General features: G+C 39.9%; 1 protein-coding gene across 7 annotated transcripts in view; it reads right to left on the bottom strand.

Moving 5' to 3' along the window:
* Nucleotides 1-904: 904 nt before the first annotated feature.
* KIAA1549L (KIAA1549 like) overlaps nucleotides 905-21,713 on the bottom strand; it is a 274,216-nt gene continuing 253,407 nt past the window's right edge. For all 7 annotated transcript variants that reach the window (XM_074276445.1, XM_074276446.1, XM_074276447.1 and 4 more), the window contains 5 exons: nucleotides 18,960-19,310; nucleotides 12,270-12,367; nucleotides 9,457-9,605; nucleotides 8,141-8,292; nucleotides 905-3,181 (listed from right to left, as the gene is read on the bottom strand). In XM_074276445.1, the coding sequence (XP_074132546.1) occupies nucleotides 2,900-3,181; nucleotides 8,141-8,292; nucleotides 9,457-9,605; nucleotides 12,270-12,367; nucleotides 18,960-19,310 (1,032 nt within the window). In that variant the 3' untranslated portion in view covers nucleotides 905-2,899. The remainder of the gene's footprint in view (nucleotides 3,182-8,140; nucleotides 8,293-9,456; nucleotides 9,606-12,269; nucleotides 12,368-18,959; nucleotides 19,311-21,713) is intronic.

Genomic DNA, 21,713 nt, shown 5'->3' with positions numbered 1-21,713 from the left:
CATATTGTCTTCCCCATTAGAATGGGATTGTTTCATTTTGTTTTCATATACCCCATGTCTAACACAGTGCTTGGCACCTAGAAGGTACTTAATACTTGTTGATTGTTTTACCCAGGGCAAGTCAGTCACCTGTTTTCTCTGGAACTCAGTTTCTTCATCTGTAAAATGAGCTTGATGAAATAGTTTCTAAGGCTCTTTCCCAGCACTAACATTTAAGGAATATGACTTAATGAGTCTTTTTGAACACAGAACCCATGTCTAGGAAGAGAGTACGCATTAAAATCTTTCTAATGAAGGAATGAACTCTAATATTTTCCCAGAAGATTAAAAAAATATAATTGACTAGAATTGAATTCAAAGATTTAATAGCTCTTCCTGGGGAAACAGGGAGATACAGCTTTTTGTAAAAATTATATGAAAAAATTCAAACCTGTGGTAATGTAAAGGCTGAGGACATTTACATGTCCATGAATTTTACATGCATTCATTATCACCTCTAACATGTCCAGAGCTCAGAGATGTCATCCCAAAGCATAAATATTTAAATTGCACAATTGTCTTTAAAGTTCTATTTGACATACAGGATTTCCAGGCAAACACCACTTGGATAGAAATAACACATCTGGATTGACACAGTGGCGCTGATGATATAGTAGCATTAATAAGCAACTGGGAGAATTAACTGACTTTATCAGACCAATACCTATTTGTATGAAAGGCTGAGTTTCTTTGGCTCTTTTTGCATTCATGTTAGTTGACTGCCTAACTAAGATTAAATTTACACACCACACATCGAGTTATCGGTAAAGTCTTGCTGTGTCTATTATGCCTCGAAAGTTGACTTAGTTCTTCGTCCATAACAAATTGGCCACTGGTAGAAATATACAGTATATACACGTGGAGATTATAAAAATACATTTTTATTTATATCTGATTTTTTTTAAATAACAAAAAACACTAACATTTTGCAAAATCAACCAGTTTACCAAAAGGTTCCTCATTATTCTATGTGGTTTGACCAAGATTGAGATTTGAAGATTCTACCACCCATGATCTCTGGTATTATCTGGGATGGGCTCTTTGTCTTTGAAACGAACCAAAAAAAAAATTGCTCAGTTTTAAAAGTCTGTGTGTGCTTTGTTAGTCTGAATCTTCCTTTTGTGTTCTCTCAGATTTTAGACATGGCTCCCAACCTAACCCAACTCTGACTTTTCATCTCGGTTAAAGACCAAAGAAACTCATGCAGAGAATGAGGTGATCAGATCAGATAAAGAACATATATATGGCTGTAGCTGAATGGATTGCAGGGTGAAGGGAGGCCATTAGCACAGAATTCAACAGATGTCAAGTACATCCATTCCCAACACCGGGGACCTCTTCTACTGAAGCTGGTTTCTCAATGAAAGATACCAGAGTATCGCCTATGATCAAGATGTTACTTTATTTGATTTGACTTGGGGAAAATGAATTCTGGACACATTCGGTAGCTCAGGGGGATGATGTGTCCCTTACAATAAGCTGAAGAGGTCAGATTCCCTACCAGTGGGGAAAGAGGATTTGCAACATTAAGCACACCATGGTCAGCAGTCTGTAATTTTAGTAAATACCAGTCCCCTACCCTCCCAACCCCCTGCTTCCACTAAACGAGATGATTTGGTTAAATTCATACATTTGCTTGCATTGATTTACATTGGCCCATAAGTCAACAGGTTGCCCATATTTCCAAGTTTCTACAAACACCGGCTGGGAATTTGAAAGTCTGCAGATTCACATATCCCATTCTGAGCAGACATCAATCAGAGTTTTATTTTGAGACACCTGGCAGCATTTACTGAACAGCATTGTCTGAGAGAGCTGGAAAGCTTTATGATAAACAGAGGTTTCCTTGTGAAAGTAGATGTACCTATTATTCCAGGAGAGAGAGAGGGAGAAAGAGAAACAGAGAGAGATGGCCGGTTCTCAGGCTACTTTCAATGTAGGGCAAAGAAAACAGACTCAAATAACCATTTTTCACTTGTAGAATTCCCCAAAGCTCTTTGCGCCATTTCTCTCTCCTTCTTCTTCCTCTTCACTTTTTTGTTAGGTCTTCAGCACAACTCACAATGCCTTCTATTCCCCAAAGGCCAACACTTTTTCAGATACTCAACAGGGGCCTTTAATAAGAATTCAGCAGACGCTAATTACGCGGCCACAATCAGTCTCCTCTGCCATCTTCTCTGCTTTCAGGCCATTGTACGGTTAATGAGAAACTGAGTTGGGACTATTTACAAGGGTGATTGTTTGGGGAGAACTAGAAACATAAATTTCACTTGGCCTTGAGCAGGAGCTTGAAATAAAAAGGGTTGAAGTTACTTGATTGGATTCAGTTTCCTTATCCCAAGTTCAGAGATGATTTTATTTTATTTTTTCATTTAAATTTTGCTCTTGTTCCAATGAGAAAGAATACAGTCTGGTGCTCATCTTCCCCTTTTTATCACAGAAATACAGATTGAGCATGCAGAGGTCACGGTAATCAGGGCGGGATTTTGCCCTCTCTCTGATTACTTATGAAATATGGCATTGAAGAGCAGTCTACCAAAAAGCATCTCTCATGCCTAAGGCTTCTCAGGACATACAATCATATTCCATGGATTTCATGTATCGACATATCAATCACACAGTTACCAGCAACCTTGACTGGCTGGCAGAATAGACGGGTCAAGAGCTTTGCTTTTCAAGGAGTTCCTCCATTTAGCAGAAACCCCTTTCCAGGAAGTAGTGGGTCAGACAGAAATCCACCCCTGCTCCCAAGTCCCAAGAAGGGTGGACTGAAAAACAAACCAAAGACCCATCTTCTTATCTCTTTGCAGGCTTCATGGTTTGGAGTTCAATGGCTACAAGAGTAGAGAGCTACTAAGTGTTAGACCTGGAATTCAAACATATCTGTTTGTTTCTTGGCCAGCTTAGCGACCTCTTCCCGGATCGCCTTCACCAGGGCTGCCGTGGAGATGTTGGTCAGCGGGGCGTCGGAAGTGTCATTCTCTGCCAGGCTCTGCTGAGATGCTGCTGTGGAGGCCATGGGGGCCTGTTCCAGACTTGGGTGCATGTTGCTGGGCTGGCTGTACTGCCGGGGGAGCCTCGAGGGGGATGTCTGTTGGTAGCGGGACCGAGGATATGCCTCTATGTAACCGGGGAGTGGAACCTAAAGGAGAGGTCAAAATAAGAGAACAGGATATAAGATGTTACCAAGGTACTTTTTTATATGCAGAACACTATAAATGAACCAACATGATTTGGAAATAGGTTGTATGGATTTTTCAGTTAATTTTACATTAGGCTTGTGTGGAGAATATTTATAAAATACAGTCTTTTCTTACATTAAAAACGAACACAAGTAACTCCATTTTGCTTTTACCCACCATTTTGTGAAGCTTGTAAGTCACCAGATTTTAAGTCACAAGATTATTCCCCACTCCCAAGGGTTACTCCACTTAAAAGATGTCACAAACCCAACTCTTCTCCCGCTCACCTCAATATCTCTAGGACCCACCTTCAACAACCAGAAACAATCTCTATAATCCTATTTTTCCACTTTCAAATTGAATCTAGATTGTGAGAAACCATGCTTCTAGGCCCTTGGCTACAGAAAGCCTTGGATCTAGTTTGTTTTGCAACTGCATGTATTACCAAATAAATCATTGCCTGGATGTAACTAATTACTCGGTATCTTTTTGCCACCATAACACTTCATAAGGTTCTTGGTTCTGGATTCGATGGCTCCAAGAGTCTGCAGATTTTCTTTCCTTAGTAACTATAATGTGGTAAATGAAATTCAGTTCAATGAGGCAAAAATTCATAAAACATTTGATGTAGACTGAGCATTAAGTGAGGGTAAGATAGGAAAGAAGAAAGATGGAACAATTCACATGTCTACCTGAAGTAGTCAACTACTGTTCTGTGGTTTTAAAGTTGAGAAAACTGAGGCCCGAAGTAGTTAAATGCTCATATGACCATGTAGTTAGAAAATGTGACAAAGCTGATCTGAATAAAATTCCCAAGTGCTAAGTCTAGTCCTCTTCCCTACAGCCCCAGACTAATGACTTCATGAACTCTGTGAAGTGAGTTAGACATTACAAAGCAGGAGATGCCCTCTTCCTTTGCAGTAAATAAGCATGAGGCTATGATTGGAGATAAGATGCCTGGACGATCCAGTGATTTCATTATATAATACAGCTCCTATAATGTTCTTGAGTCTAAGTTTTCTTATTTGTCATTAAACAACTGAATCTTTAGAAATAGCCCACCTCCATGCTTTTTAAAAAATATATATATAGAGAGAGCTTTTTATTTACAAGATATATCCATGGGTAATTTTTCAGCATTGACAATTGCCAAACCTTCTGTTCCAACTTTTCCCCTCCTTCCCCCTCCTCCTCCCCCAGATGGCAGGTTGACCAATACATGTTAAATATGTTAAAGTATAAGTTAAATACAATACATGTATACATGTCCATATAGTTATTTTGCTGCACAAAAAGAATCAGACTTTGAAATACGTGTACTGTGAAGGAAATCCAAAATCCCACCTCCATGTTTTTGCTCACACTTCTTCCTCTATCTGGAATGAGCTTCCCTTCCAGCTCACTAGTAACATTTTCCAGTAGAGGATACTGTAACTCAATCCCTCCCCAGCTCTCCTTCCAGATCTAGCCCAAACTTCTTTCCTCCATTCCTCTGGAACTAAAATTGGGCTTTGTCTTTCTCTAATTTTTTTTTATGTTGTGTCTTTGACCTTAGATATATATATATATATATATATATATATATATATATATATATATATATATATATATATATTATATATATGTACCATGGCAATTAGTGACACCTTGGTCTGCCTCAATTTCCTCATCTTTAAAATGGATATAATGATAGCACCTACCTCTCAGGATTGTTGTGAAGATCAAATGAGATAATTCAAACCTTAAACTCCTATCGAAAATGCTAGCTATTATCATTATAATTACTTGATATTCTGGGGCTGACTTGTTTTTGGAAACAGTTAAACATGTCTCATTGTTGCCTATTGTATTTACATCCCAGTCATTTAATGAAGAAAAAACAAATCAAAGCAAAACTCCCCTTTCGGAGATTGAACCTGTCCTCGCAACAACAATTTAAAAAACCAATTAAACAAAAATATCCAGTACAGTAAGCACGTCACATGATGCCCATCCTGCTTCTCTTCTGTCCATCATGAAGGAGGAGGTATGTTTTCCGAGCTGTTCTTTGGGACCTTTGTTAGTTTTTCAATTATTTGGAATTTGGTTTTCCTTTAGTAATCTCTTCAGGTACAGTGTAGTAACTGATACCTTGTATGACAGTAATGTTTCTGTATAGAGATGTCTTTTTCCCAAGTCATTTTCTATTTATTTTATCCACAGTTGATATTTGTGTCTGTTTACCTGTTGTTTTCTCCCAGCAGAATGTAAGTTTCTTGAGGGCAAGGACTGTTTCACTTTTGTTTTAATTATTTTCAATCTTTTTTTTTGGGGGGGGGGTATAAAGAGCTGCCTAAAAAGGGAAATCATTCTACTTCTGTTGATCAGCTACTGTAAACTATATTCTTGGAGAGAATGCCTGGGGTCAGTAAAAAGTTAAATGACATGTCCAAGGTCATACAGCCAGTAGGTATCAAATGCTTCCTGAAACGGAGTCATCCTGATCCTGAGTTCAGTTCTCTACCAGGCGGTAGAGAAATGTCTTTTGCCTGGTACACAGAAGAGATTTAATGCTTGCTGACTTGAATGGAATTAAATGTCTCATCTCTTCAGCTAGACTGTACATGCTGTGAGGACAGACAAAGTACTTTATTTTTCTCTATGGTTCCCTCAGTGCCCAACATATAGCAGATGCTCAAAAAGGCATGACCAAGCAGCTGATCCTCGGCTGCCACGTAGACCAAATATCCAGATGATGGTCTGAGCCACTCACCAGAGACTTGGATGTGTAGACACAACTATGGTCTCTAATAAGTCTTCAGTTGTGACCTGGTCTCATTTTTTTTTAAACACAAAGTGGCTTAGACAGAAAGTTAAAAAAAAAATCTTGCTACAAGCTGTATTGCTAATAGGCTCTGTTCACTAGGTAATTAGATGCGGTAATTGTGCTCCAGGAAAGAGTCTTCTTAAACTAGAATAATCATCTTCCACTTAATTAAAAACAATGAAAAGGGACACTCATCTGGAGAAGGACAAAGTCAGAGAGGTGGATTCAGCCAATCAAAAGGATGAAGCTGGGGTTTTCTAGAGGGTCAGGCTCTCAACACAAAAGCATATTGTCATTATTCATCAAAGGACATGCAAGCGTCATGTCACCTAGGAGCTGTGCAAATAAATATAAATGCTAGCTCTTACTCAACTGATTGATAAATAAATAAATATCTACTATGTACCATGCACTGTGCTAGGTGAGGAAATGTGTCTTGGGTGGGTATTGTAGTCCATACTTTTTGGGACTTGGGAGCAGGGCTGGATTTCTGTTTGACTGTACTTCCTGGAAAGGGGAACTCTAGAGTTTCTGCTAAATGGAGGAACTTCTTGAAAAGCAAAGCTCTCGACCTGTCTATTCTGCCAGTCATTGACTAACTACACTAAGTAAACTAGGTTCCTGCCCTAAAAATTGTTTTTGTTATTGTTTTCATATTGTTTGTCCTTCTTTATCTCTCTTTTTTTTTTTTTTTTTTTTTTTTTTTTTTTTTTTTTTTTTTTTTTGAGGCTGGGGTTAAGTGACTTGCCCAGGATCACACAGCTAGGAAGTGTTAAGTGTCTGAGACCAGATTTGAAGTCAGGTCCTCCTGAATTCAGGGCTGGTGCACTATCCACTGCGCCATCTAGCTGCCCTTTGTCCTTGTTTCTCAAAGAGGACCACAATCTCAGGGAGGTGATGCCATGATGTGCAAGTGAACTAGATTTGAGTGAGAGAAGGCTGTGCAAGGTCACCTGCCTCACTTTCCCCTGCAGAGCCATCTGGGTCTAGTGGCAAGATACAGATCAGGATGACTGCAGATGATGAAGACATGTGAAAAAGGAACACAGATAGACAATTGAGCACTGGACTAATAAAATTCATGAGCATAAAACTTGCTGAGAAGGCAATGGAAAGTTTCACAGTGTGAAGATGATTCTGGTCTCCTGCCAATAGCAATATCAGAGATCTAATTTATCTAGTAATCTCATCCGAGTAGGTTACTGTTGAGATCTAAGAAGTATATTTAAAAAGGCTCTGAGTGGTAAAATAATGCAAAGCTTGTATTTTACTCATAGGGTAGACTCACTGGTCCTCACTCAGTGCCTGTTTACTTTTATATTAGAAACAAGTCTAACAAGTTTGTTTAGAAGCGGGGCGTGTTGAGGAATGGTGCATTGAGAACTGTAACAAGGAATAGGAAGAAGAGAGCAAAATTCTGAGAAACAGACAGAAGAACATTTTAAAAGGGTAGCAATCTATGACCTTTGGCACAGGGGCAAATTGCTCTATGGATCTCCATAGGCACTGAGGGTATTACTTTATTATAACCCAGGGGAGTTATTGAAATTCAGTTTTCTCCCCCTTTTCTTATTCGTCCTTCTTCCCTTTTCTTCTTTCTTCTCCTCCATCATCATCATCATCATCATCATCACTTACATTAATCTAGTGTTTTTTAAGGTTTGCAAAACATTTTACAGTTTATTTATAAGTTCAAATTCAGCTTCACACAGTTACAAAGTAGCAAGTCACTTAACTAGATGACTGCCTCAATTTTCCTATCTATAAAATGGGTATAATAATAACACCTACTTCCCATGGGTGTTAAAGAGATAAATAAGACTATTTATAAAATGCTGTATAAATATAAACTACTACTACTGCCATCACTACTACTATTTCTACTAGTACTACTATTATTGTCACCACCACTATTTCTGTTACTGATACTATTATATACTCCATGTACAGAGATGTTAAGAGATTGAGGTTTAGAGAGATTAAGTGATTTATTTGTTCAGTCATATGCTAAGTACCAGAAGTCACATGACATCTCATTCCTTTAATTTCTCTCTCCAAGAGTATGATGTAGAAAACCAATGACATTTTCCATTCGATAAAAGGAAGTTCTTACCGAATCTGCCCACTGCCCAGGTAACTCATTCTCTCCTGCATATGACATCCAGGCTTGGTTCCGGTAGGATGAAGGTGGTGTGGGGATGAAGTAGCCCGTGAATCCAGGTCTATTTGCAGCTGGAATGGCAAACACAGCTGGAACCGTGCTTCCTGCCACAGAGTAGAGGGATTAGGGGGGGGGGAGACTGTCTAAAATATTCCATTATTTCCATAAATAATGTGGGGACAACCTTGCCTCTGAGCACCACCTGCTTCTGAAAAGCTTGGGTCAACTGGCAATTTGTCATTTAAAATATGACACACTTAATCCTCTTAACTAAGACAAAGAGAATGTGGAACACAATTCTAAAATTCAGATTGTTTACATTTCTATTAAAAGAAAACAAAAACAGACATTAATAAACAATAAAAAAGAGGTAGCAGAGTATAGTCTAGAGAGTCAGGTGTTTTCTCTGTCATGTATTGGCTGTTCCACTTAACCCCTAAATATCCTAGATAACTTTGTTTTTGCTTTGCACGGCAACAGGGGTTAAGTGACTTGCCCAGGGTCACGCAGCTAGGAAATGCTAAGTGTCTAAGGCCAGATTTGAACTCAGGTCCTCCTGACTTCAGGGCTGGTGCTCTATCCGTTGTGTCACCTAGCTGTTCCCTTCCCTTGGCCTTTAAACTCTTCACAGTCTTGCCTCTTCTTCCCTTTTCAGTCTTCTCTAGTCCCCTTGCTGTTCTTTTCTCAGGACATTCATTCTCACCCTGCCTTTTCATTACCATGCTCCATGACTGGAATGCTCTCCTTTATCCCGGACTCCCAGAATCCCTGGCTTCCTTCAATGCAAGTGCTACCTTTTGCAAGGGACCATTGCTAGGTACTTTCCCTCCTTGCCAGCTGCTGATACCTTCCCTCTCTTCCCTTTGATCTGTCTCTTCAATTAGAGTGTAAGCTCTTTAAGGATAGGAACGGCTTTTTTACTTTCTTTTTATTCCCAGTGCTTAGCACACTGACTGGCACATAGAAAGCACTTAATGGATGCTCGTTGGTTGATTTTATAAGGCAGATAAATAAGGGTTGTGATTGTCTATAAACTCAAACGCACTTGTGTTAGTTTTGAATAGCTCTCAACACTTGCCCTGTTGATGGTGATTCCTAAATTTGTTCTGAGGCCTAGAAAATACTCCTATCCATTACTTGGGACTGGCACGATGGGGGTGGGGGAGTGTGCCATCTGGAAAAGGGTAGTGATCTGGCAGTGGCCACTGTGTCCAGCTGGGCGTGGCCCCCTTGTGTGGGGGTAAAAATCCATCTCTTGATTTTCTTACCTGAGTAATTTAAAGCCGACTGGTCCAATGGAGTGACTGAGACCGGGCCTCTGGAAACCTGGGCAAAAGGGGCGCCATCATGCAGCTGTGCTTGCTCCGGGCCGCTGGACTCAGACATTCTGGTCTTGCTGCCAATATCAGAAGTAGACCTGGGTGGAGGCAAACAGACAGTTAATTGGGGTTTCCAAGGGAACGGCTGTCAGCCAGTCTCCATGGAGCTCAGCCAGAGGATGGCAGCCTAAGCATAGGAGAGGTGGGTGGAGGGCCGGCTACAGTGGAGTGGAAGGGAGGTGGTACTCAGGTTCAGACAAATAGCAGCAGAATCCCCTTCTCTGGGCTTCCTGGCTACTGTTCCTGATGGGATTGGGTTACCCTTTTGTGAACATCTTGTCCCTGGACTCCCAAGCAGGTACAATGGCTGAATTTACAAAATAAAATAAAAGAGACTTGTGTTTTCAAACATGGCTGGGGAGATATAACCTTACAAGCTTCTTGGAACGAGGCTGAAGCCCAAGACTGGGTGATTTCTAAATATTCAAATTCAATTCTCCCCTAAAGGTCACTCTGATGTCTTGTTAGTTATCACAAAATTCAATTTTCACAGAAAAAATGCACAAAGCAATTAATGCCCTGTATTAACTGGGGATGTCTGACATAGGTGCCTATGACATCATTGGCAGCCAATGAGCACACTCCGTTTGAAATGAGCCTTCTAACCCTCCCTCCTCTCTCCACTCCCTTAATCCCTCCACACACATACACCTTTTACAATAGAACAGTGTGATGCTGGAAAGACAAGAGCCTGAGCTGGGATTAGCCAGGACCTCACATTGTACTAGGGAGCATCAGGCCGAGATTCAGGAGGCTCCTAGCACCTGGGAACTAAGATAATGGCCCTAAAGCTCTGACTAGGGAGGTGGGCCTGCCAAGGCTGCCGTGGTGCATTATCACTGGAGCTGAGAGATGAGGAAATGCAGCCTGGCATAGTGACTGTGCACTGTGGATTCTGGGATGGATGCTGGGATGGACGCTGGGATGGACTCTGGCATGGATGCTGGAGTAGATTCTGGGATGGATGCTGGGGTAGATTCTGGGATGGATGCTGGGGTAGATTCTGGGATGGCCGCTGGGATGGCCTCTGGGATGGCTAGGATGGCTGCTGAGATGGAAGCTTTTAGAAGCAGCCACAGTGCCTGGTGACATTCACATTTCCCAGCCCATTTAACATGTCACCCTCCCACTTAGTGCTCACAAAGCCCTGATGGCTCCAGGACAAGGATGCTGATGGAGGACAGTGGGATGTGGGGGAGGCTAAGGGGTGTTGACTTGCCCCCATTGCCTTACTAGCATATTCTTCCACAGCATCTCAGTAACAGTCCCTGCCTTGATCCCAATTTAGTATCCATTATCTTTTATGCCAGATACAAGAAGGAGATAAAGTTAGTGGCAGAAGCCTGCATCCCCAAGCAGTTTTGGTCCTTGCCTTCAGTGGAAGAGTCTGTTATCAAATAATGAAGGAGGGACTGGGGAAAAGGGACAAACCACAGCATCCTAAACATGGTAAGATGGAAAAGGAGAATATAGGGGAAACATTCCCAGAAGCCTTTGAATGGCCACGTTCAAAGATGCCACCCATAACTTCCAGGATCAAATATAGACTCTTCTGTTTGATTTTTTAAAGACCATTCCAACTTGGGTCCTATTTTTTTTTTTACACTTTTTGGAGAGAAAAGAACTGGGTTTGAAACCACGCGTGCTATTGTTTCCTATATGAACTGAAAATAATCACTTAGCTTCAGTTTCTTCAGTTGTTAAATGTTAGATCATCCCAAAATTTAGCTTCAAACCCCAGGAGTCTATAAAATCTTCTCATCAAACATCCTCATTTGGCCATAGAAGAAACTGGAGTTAAGTAAGGACTTCAAAGGGTCATAATGAGAGTTAGAACTAAAATTCTAGGCTCTTGATTTTCAATTCAATTCAATAATTGTTTATGAAGTGACTACTATATGTGAGGCATTATACTAAGCTCTGGGGATGCAAAAAAGAAAAATATAGCGCTTGTTCTCAAGAAGCTTACAATCTAATGGAAAAAAACAGCACACAAAAGGAGGCTAAAGTATGTGTGTGCATGTGTGTGTGTGTGTGTGTGTGTGTGTGTGTGTGTGTATGTATGTAAATTGGTACCCAGTGCAGGATTATGATATTCCAGGGGTTTGAAACCAAGCTATGGGAAATAGAGTATCATCTGGAAAATTCCAAAAGTACTGAGTTCTCTCTAAATGAAGGCTTCTTGCTCTGGGATTCAGTATCCTCTCCCTTTACCCCCCCCCCCCGAATATATTTTATTGAAACCAGTCAGTATGCTTTTGTGAATGATTTCACATTTTCTTCTGGGGGGGGGGGAAACAAAGTCAGGGCCTTTTTCAAGGAAACCACGACATTACCTCCTCCAACTTATATAGTAAGACTCAAAATCTGGTATATTCAATACCGACTTCCCATTCCATCGCTTCCTTTCCTTTTTCTTTCTCTCTCTTATATTTGTTTTTTATCTTCTTGATTCTAGTCTTATTGGGTATTTTTTTAAAAGAGAGAAATGAAATTTGCTCCCTTCCCTTTGTTTTCATTTTCTGTTAGTACATACTGAGCCCTCTAGACACAAGAAACTGGTTAGAGGCAGCTCTCATTTCTTTGTTTCAACACTTATCAAAGTGTGTGACGCCTTACTGTTGCCCACTGCTCCAACCCAATAAATCCCAGAGATGGAGAGATTCTCCAACAGAGAAAGAAAACAAAAAAGAACGAATTACCGCCTGAGAGAAGCAACAGCCACAGGACCAGTTCGGGGAGGTACTGGAGGTGGAGGAGATCCCATGACCATCTCAGGAAGCTGAGAAAACCTATAGGCCTGAATGAAAGAAACAAGCAAATAATGTTCACAAAACAGCCCAACATTCCAAATTATTTTTTAAAAATCCACCAATCAAAAAAAGGCCCTATGCAAATTATCATATTTGTTCATCTCCTTTAAAACGACTTCATATCCTAGCTCTTCCACTTACTTTCTTGTGACCTTAGGCCAGAGATCAATCTGGATCTCAGTTTCCTCATTTGCAAATGGGTAGATGATCTCCAAGATTTTTTTAGTTATTATTCTACAATTTTTTTGACCTGCTCTCAACCTGCCTTTCCAGCCCAACTATTACACTGATTCAGAGATCCCTAGACCGGTTCTTGCTTTACTGGCTTGAGGCTGGGCCATGCTAGATTTGAACCCTGTAGCCTCTGGAACTCTCTTGGGATTCCAGAAACTCTTTTATGTCTCTCCTCTGAAGTGATGAAGACTGTTAAAAAAAAGTGTCAGAGGAAAGTTCCCTAATCAAAGCTGGTGTTTAAGAGCAGTATCTGGGATTGCCCACTGGGAGCCACAACAGGAGCCGCAGGATCAACAAGTGGATGGGAGAGAAGCCCCTATGAGAACTCAATGGCTACCACCTATTGTAGGCAACAAAGTAACTCAGGAGACTCTTTGAGAGTCTACTGTGTTTTCATCAATCTTTCAATTAAACTCTGTTTCTTTAATTGTGGTAACTATTGCAACAATGGGGGTTGGCTTAAAAGAAGTGACAAATGAAAGGAACATTGGCAACTGTCTCAAGATCAGAAGAAAGCAGAATCTAAGGGTTAGCTCCTGATTCCACATCCAGGGCTCTTTCCACAAAAGTCTACCAGGTTAGAGGGAGGTCTTAGATGTAGCACATGGAATGGTCCTTCCTCTGGTCTTTAAAACTCTTCAGAATTTTACCACCCTCCTGGTCTAATCTTACCTTTTCCTCCTCTCCAAGGACCCTCCCACCCAGTGATATTGTCCAATATGCTATTCTCACACACAACACTTGCTCTCCTGGCTTAGCCCTTGCAATGGCTAACCCTTATGCTCAGAACGCTGTCCTTCCTCATCTACATTTACTTGTTTCCTTCACTTTCTTCACATCAGCCGATAACCTACCATCATCAGGAAGCCTTTCCTGATTTCTCCCAGCTTCTGGTGCCTTCCTCTCTAAGATTACTTTCCCTTTAATTATTTCTCTTTAATTAATTACTTTCCCTTTAATATATTCTGTATATAGATCTTATCCATAAATAAATATTTGCATATTAGCTCCCCTATTAAAATTTGAGCTCCTGGAGAATGAGAATCATGTTATTGTCTTTCTTTATATTCCCAGCCCTCTGAAGAGTGGCTGGCACATTAACAAATGCTTGTTGGCTGACCGTCCTCCTGAGATTTTTTTTAGGTGATGGCTATGAATCTGATGAGTATAAAGTCCCCAGGAGAAGCTTAGGTTTTTCCCATTCTTAGACTTTCTGACATAAGTGCAATCATCTCTTAGCTAACTGGAAATATTCAGTTTTCTTCATGTTATGTTTTCTTTATCTTCTTATCCCCACTTATGCTTAACCAAGGGCTTGTTGGGGGATTCAATAAAATTTTGCTGAATGAAGGAATGAACAGAAAACCTCATTCCCAAGCTTAATAAAGAGGAGTTTGCTCTTCTCTTAGGATTAATGGAGCATAGATTTAGAAACTTTAGAGGCCATTCAGTCCATCTTCTTCATTATACAAATAAAGAAACTGAGACCCAGAGGGCATAAATGACTGGTCCAATGTCACATGGATAGCTAATAGCAAGAGCAGGATTTGAATTAAAGCTTTTTAAGCCATCTTCTTCATTATACAGATGAAGAAATTGAGATCCAGAGAGCATAAGTGACTGGTCTAATGTCACATGGATAGCTAATAGCAGGGGCAGGATTTGAATTAAGGCTCTTGAAACCAGCATGATATCCAGTGCATTTTCTTTCCTGGGCCAAAGGAAGCAATCAACCTATATTTGGCCATTGAGTCTAAGAATATCTATACTCTATGTAATAACCAAGTGAGTTGAGAAGCAGCTGATGGTTCTGAGTACTCTCAGGATTCACTAGAAGTGATAGAGACTCTGAACTCCTGTGTGCTTAGCGAACTCTGAACAGCTTTTCTGGACATACTCAAGGGCCCTAAGGTTAGAAGGCCAATCTTACAGCCAAACTCTTGCCATAGACATTTAAGGGGTGTGGGGTATGGGACTGAGAGATGAGAGCAAAACTTAATGTACATGACAGAGGAGAGGAGAACATCATCAATGTCAGCTCTCAGGCCTATTCTTGCTCTGAATCTTGCTGGTAAGAACAAGGTTGTTCCAGGCACTATGGGAGAGATCATTAAGTAAGGGGCAAGTCACACTATGTGCCTTGATTCTACCTCCACCAACATCTATATTACTAGCACAGAATTTTGTCATTCAGTCATTTTTCAGTCATGTCTGACTCTTTGTGACCTTATTTGGGGCTTTCTTGACAAAGACACTGGAGTGCCTTGCCATTTCCTTCCCTTTTGACTTTACTGAGGTAAACAGGGTTAAGCGACTTGCTTAGGGTCACACAACTAATGAGTGTCTGAAGCCAGATTTGTACTTTTAAAGTTGAGTCTTCTTGACTTCAAAACTGTACTGTATCCACTGGGCCTCCTAGCTGGATTTTATATACAATAATAAGTGCTTAATAATTGCTTGAATATTTGATTCAAGTTTATTGAATACTATATAGTATTCAGATGAAATGAGGTTAAATAAATATCAAGGACAATCTTGAAAGGAGAGTAAAAGACAGACAGACAGACACACCTATACAAAGAATAGCCTAATAGGTATGTATAAAAGAGGGAAGGCTTTGAAATGAAGGGGGGAGTTAGAAGGAAGAAGGAGCACATATGGGTCTGATTTCTCTCCCTCAGAATCTTAAAACTCAGTTCACTGCCCTTTCCTATAGGAAGTCTGTCCCAATTTCTCCAGCTGCTAGGAATATCCTTCCCCAATATTTTTAGTTTATTTTTTAATACTAATATTAATATTTATAAATATTTGTATATATATGCATAAGTATTTATATATATAAATATTTGTTATTATATATATTTATTTATAGGTATACACATTGTTCTCCAGATAGACTGTATGCTCCTTGAGGGCAGGACTTTTTTTCTTGGAAATATGGGGTGAGATCTGTGTAATTCTAGTATTTATCCCAGTACCTGGCATGTACAAACACACACATGTATGTGTATGTGTATTTATATATATATATGTGTGTATGTGTGTGTGTGTGTGTGTGTGTATTCTCTATTCTATGAGAATGTGACCTCACTGAGGGCAGGACTATTTTTGCCTTTCCTTGTACCCCCAGGGCTTAGCAAAATGCCTGACACATAATAGGAACTTAATACTTATTGATTGAGCAGCACTTAACAAATGCTATTGGTTGACAAATAAAGGGGTCTTATCTCCAGCTGGAGCCACCCTTAGCTCCAAAATTGCATCTGAGTTCTGATTTCCTAGTGTCTTTCCCTCTCACCTCCATTTGGCAAAGTCCTATTACATTGTAAAAGACATCCGACTGGGCATTAGATGTCTAGTCCAATTTTTTTTTTTCACAGACTGCACCTGTAAAGCCTGATCAAAAGTCTCCCAGACTGCAACACAGAAATTTTCAAATTGCCAGGAGTAACCTTTATCATAATTTAAATGGCATCGGCCCTGACAGCAACATTTAAAAACCACTGGCTTTCAATTATCCTGGGAGAGAAGGCTCTGATCTCGACCTTGTGACGGCTGCCTTCCCCTCTCTGGTGACAATGAAAGGTAATCATGGCCATGGTTTGTAATGGCCACCGTTTATATTGATTTCTCTCATTATAATAGCACTGATTACATTGTGATAGCTGGTATTCAGAATCATCATTTCCACCGTGAATTGCCAAGTACTTTCTCCTTTCATAAAAATTTCTACTGGAGGTGTTGTTGGCAAGAAAAAAAATCCTGATAACAAAGGCCTTGTCTTTTAATTTCATTCTTTTGATTTCTCCAAAACTCTACAGTTCAGGAATTACCCATTTTAGGTGGTCCTTTTTTTAAAGTAAGAAATAATGATGAAATGCCTTTTCTTATTCTGCTCCCTTCTCTCCTAACCCATTGTTATTTTATAACATTTTTATTTTTACATGGAACAGGATGGTTTTGAAGGGAAAACCAATTTTTTTCTACTATGCCATGATTTTTGGTTTCTCCTTGGTCATCTATCACTGGTTAGTTCCTTTATGCTGATTTCCTAAGCTTTCCCCCCTAAACTCTGAAGGAATCCTTTGATTCCTTAAATCAGAACATTTCAAGTCAATAAATGATTCATTTTGGGTTTGGGGGATACCTCTGTGTACTCAAGTTTCTGACTCCATATCCAAGACATTATATAAAGGAAGGGAGAGAGTTAAAAAGAGAAAAAAAAAATGAGAATATGAATTCATTTGATGGGAAGAAGATAAAACCAGAGAATTGAGTGAGGAGGAAATATTTGGTGGGCTAAGCCCAAGTGAGGAGGTCAGAAAAAAAGATTAACATTCATAGAGGAAGATGGGAAGTGAAGAAGCATTTGTCAACTGCCTACAGGGCACTAGAATAGAACTACTGATAGAAACAGTATGTCTGAGAGGGATTTAAAGAGGTTCCAGGGGAAAAGATTAAAGAATAAGAACTGTGGCATAGAACACTGCAGAGACTGAAGGAAAAGAACTAAGAGACATTAGAGGGGAAAGCAAAGAGAAAAATGAAATTAAATGTCTCATGCATTAGTGTATGATGCATTTTTCAAAGCCAGAAAAATTAAAAACTAAAGGACATCTTTTATATGAGAAGGAAAAAGGAAAATGAATTTAAAGAAATTATTTCTTGTGCATGATGTCATCATATGCATATCACTAAACATAAAGCTTTAATCAAAGAATAATAATACTTCATACTTTGGTACACTGGAATGATGACTAAAATTGGAGTGACAGGAACTGAGTTCCAATTCTAGCTTTACCATTTTCTACTTATGTGACTTTGAGCACTTTTAAACTCCTCCATTCCACCCCTGCCTCCAGGACTCATTAGTAAAGTGAGAGGGTTGGACTAGGTCTTCTTTAAGTTTCTATCTTTCTGAAGATCTCTGACCTTCTGATTTATGATTTCATCTGTATTTGAACCCAGGATCTATGACCCTGGAGCCAGGTCTCCTTCCATTGGATCTCACTTCCTCTTCCTTGCTTATCATCACATAGCTAACATGGGTAAGCTTTCTTTTTTCTTTTTTTTTTTTCCTGAGGCTGGGGTTAAGTGACTTGCCCAGGGTCACACAGCTAGGAAGTGTTAAGTGTCTGAGACCAGATTTGAACTCAGGTCCTCCTGAATTCAGGGCTGGTGCTCTATTCACTGCGCCACCCATGGGTAAGTCTTCTAATGATGAAGTCATGATTCCTCTAGACCATGGCAGATGGATCCATGTGTTTTTGTGATCACCAAAACTCATTGCTATGCTCAACTATATATGTTCAGAAAACATATTAGCCAGCCCATACTAAAAGTATTTCTAGGTTTGAAGGATCTGGTAGAGCTCACACTCCATTGGTATTAACTTCAAAACCCCAGTCACTTCTTTGATTATAAGATAAATCAATAAGATATTCTCCCCCATCTTTGATTTCATCAACGGTATCCCCACATGGAAACTCACTTCATCAATGTAGACTGGGAGCTCATTGGTAATTTAGAGCCTTGAAGATATGTCACTAATTAAAATTAGTAACCAGAACAGACACCTCACAAATCATTGAGTTCAACCCCTTCATTTTACATGTGAGGGAAATAAAATGACTTGGCTGAAGTCACATGGTGAGTATAAGAGACGGAATATGAATCATAGAATCCTGGACCTCAGAGAACATCTAATGCAACCTCCTCATTTTGTAGGTAAGGAAATGGGGGTCAAGGGATGTTTTGTGACTTGTCAAAAGTTACACAGGTATCAAAGGGAGGATTTGAACCCAAGTCTTCTGACTCTTTCTGCCCTTTTTGCATAGTTACACAGCTAGTCTAAGGATCCAATGCCAGTCCAGAATCCATTCTATCCACAATTTCACAGCACATTTCCTCTTAGCAGTTTGACATTAGTCAAGGTACATTGGTAATAATAATGTAAGGGAACTGATCTATGATTAATCCTCCCAATCCCTTACAACAGGTTACATTTGAATGGATCAAATACTTTATGTGCATTGCTTAGTCTGATTCCCAAAGTCACCCTGTGAATTGGGGAGTATAACTCATTATCTTCATTTAAAAGATGTGGCATTTGAAGTTCAGGAAGGCTTAACCACTTGCTTAAGGTCACGTGGCCAGATCTTAGTACTGGGACCAGAGCTCTTAGGAATTCCACATTCAAGTATTCTTTCTAATACAGTCCAATATGGTGGGCATGAGGGCATTAATGCAGTATTACTCAAGAAGGAGCGTGGCCTTTCAACAAAGGCATTACATCTTTCTGATATAATTTGATTAGACTGAGGGTTATATGAAATGGTAACTTACCGGCCTCGGCAAACTGTATTGGTACATTTCTGGTCTGTAGGTAGGCACCCATTGCATTCCACCCCTTGACCGGGTCATGGTCCCAGGGGCACTGGTTACCACTTCAGAGTAAGGGAAGTGCTGGGCTGAGCCATAAGTATCCTGCTGCCTGCTCTGCCCACCGTGGCCTGCAGAGGCCAAGCTGAAGGCTTCTTCCAGCAGCATGTGCATCTGCTGCCTGACTTCATCGATGGATGGCTGAGAACTGAGGGTGGACGTCTCTGAATGACCTTTTACCTGGCGCGACCTTGGGTAGCCTCGAGGCTCATTAACTCGGTCAATGTTAGTCTCTTCTATAATTTCAGGTTCAGTCTGTGGGATAAAGCAAAAATCAGTTCTCAAGAAATTGTGCGTTATTTAGGAAACAACTCATGGATGATTTTTTGTATGATGAAACAATAATAGCTGTCACTTATATGGTGCTTTAAAGTTTGCAAATACTTTACATGTATGATCTTATTTGATTCTTACAAAACCCTAATGTTACTGTATCTCTATTTTACAGATGAGAAACTGAAGCATATAGAAGTTAAATGATTTTTCTAGGGTTCTCAGCTGGAAAGGGATAATAATATTATTATTAACCATGGTGATAATATATGATACATACTTAACAACATAATGATAAATTAATAGATATCAGAAGGGAATAGAGACCTGAATTGTGATTTAAATGATACAGGCAATAAGAAAATATACTATTTCATATCCTAATTCATCTACAAAAGGGGCTAAAAAAATCTATGCTTACCGTCAATATCATTCACAAGTTTTTGGCAATGGTACATTTTATACATATTATCTTCTTTGATCAATAATATTTTATTAAATTTATCAACCCATCATTTTTCAAATGAGATTTATTACTTAGCAAATGAACCAATATTTGTAAAGTGTCTAACACAATGCCTGGTACATAATCAAAGCTTTTAAAAAAAACCTTAGTCCTCTTCTTCTTTCCTTCTCATTCATTGTTCCTATTCTGAGACTCCTTCAGAGAGATTAACATGCACACCTAGTAAATGACAGCCAGGAATCAAACCCAGGTTTTTCGACTTTTAAGTTGAAACCCACTAATTTACGATGCCTGGCACACAATAGGTTCTCAATAAATTTTTGCTGTAGTTTGCTAGTTAGCAGCAGAGTTATGCTACTCTGCTAGGTGCTGCCTATGTGGGTAATATGCCCAATATCCTCTAAACAGCAATTAAGAGTTTCAGGATTACAGCTATCCGTCATTTCCCAAAATCCTCGGCTCATGAGTGGCTTAGCCTATATAAAATGCAGACAGATCTCTCTCCTTGTCCTTGATAATAAACTAAGGACACTTGTCTTCTTGGAGAGATTTCTGAATATTAATTAGTTGATGTGTGCTAAGTACTGGTCATGCATTAAGTGTGGTTTTGAATTTATTTTCCTGTGGGCTTCAATGAGACAGCATCTCTCTGTTTAATAGAATATTCCACTGGAAGGGACCTTAGATACTATCTAGTCTTAACCCCTTCAAATTATTTATTTTTTGCCTTTAGAAAAACACACCACTCTATTACTTCTCAATAACCTCCCCCACCACACACACAGAGACTCTCCCTTCATAATAACAAAATGTGAGTGAGAAAACCAAGACAATATAGTGGCTATGTCTGACAGTGTATGCCTAGGTCCACATCAAAGATGGCCACCTTTCTATGGAGAGGACAATGGTTCACCTGACAATGCCCACCACTTCAAAGAGAAACATGAGACTGTGAGGAAGGGACTTGACAATAGTCCCATTAATAGTCAGTGGTAGAGCTGGGACCAGAAATCAGTTTCCCCCATGAGATTGAACCTCCCTTTGCCAAGTTCACCCACTCATTTCTGTTGGTCTTCTGTTTGGTTGTATTGAAAAATCTCTGAAAAGATTGTGTTTCCATTGGAAACAATGCGAGCTGCATCTTTCCCAATCCCGTTTTCTCCCCCAGTTGTTAGTCCTTTGCCACTCTGCAAATAATCTTGCTCTTGTTTCCCAATTTCCCTGGTCAATCCTCCCCTCTCCCAAGTAGAATGGAAATTCTCTGAGGGTAAGAACTGTGATATGTATATTTTCAAATTAGCACATAGCAAGCACACCATATTGTTCAATTATCTCAGTCATACCCAACTCTTCTTTTTTGTTTTTGTTTTTTGTTTTTTTTTGGGTTTTTTTGTTTGTTTGTTTTGTTTTTGCTGAGGTCATTGGGGTTATGTGACTTGTCCAGGTTAGGACAGGAAGTGTTAAGTGTCTGAGGTCAGATTGGAACTCAGGTCCTCTTGATTTCAGGGCTGGTGCTCTATCCACTGCGCCACTTAGCTGCCCCTACCCAACTCTTCTTGAGTTTTTCTTGGCAAGGTTATTAGGATGATTTGCCATTTCCTTCTCCAGGTCATTTTAGAGATGAGGGAATTGAGGCAAACAGGATGAAGTGACTTGTTCAAGGTCACATAGCCCTTCAGAATTCTCTGTGTCTAAGACTTCCAGCAGCACAACCCACATATAAGATCTTCTCTTGGGACACACACAATTCAGGGGAACACCAATGGAGAAGTCACATTGTTGAAACAATAAGGTCTCTCATCTGGCCATTTTATTTTTCTCCTTTTATCTCCACAATCATAACTCTAAGGGTTAATTTAAGGAATACCACCATCTCAGAGGCATGGGCTTCCCTCATTTTCTACACTGTCGAGAAGCCT

Source organism: Sminthopsis crassicaudata, chromosome 6 (genome assembly GCF_048593235.1).
Source record: "Sminthopsis crassicaudata isolate SCR6 chromosome 6, ASM4859323v1, whole genome shotgun sequence".
NCBI lineage: Eukaryota > Metazoa > Chordata > Mammalia > Dasyuromorphia > Dasyuridae > Sminthopsis > Sminthopsis crassicaudata.
This window is presented reverse-complemented; position numbering and strand designations above follow the sequence as displayed.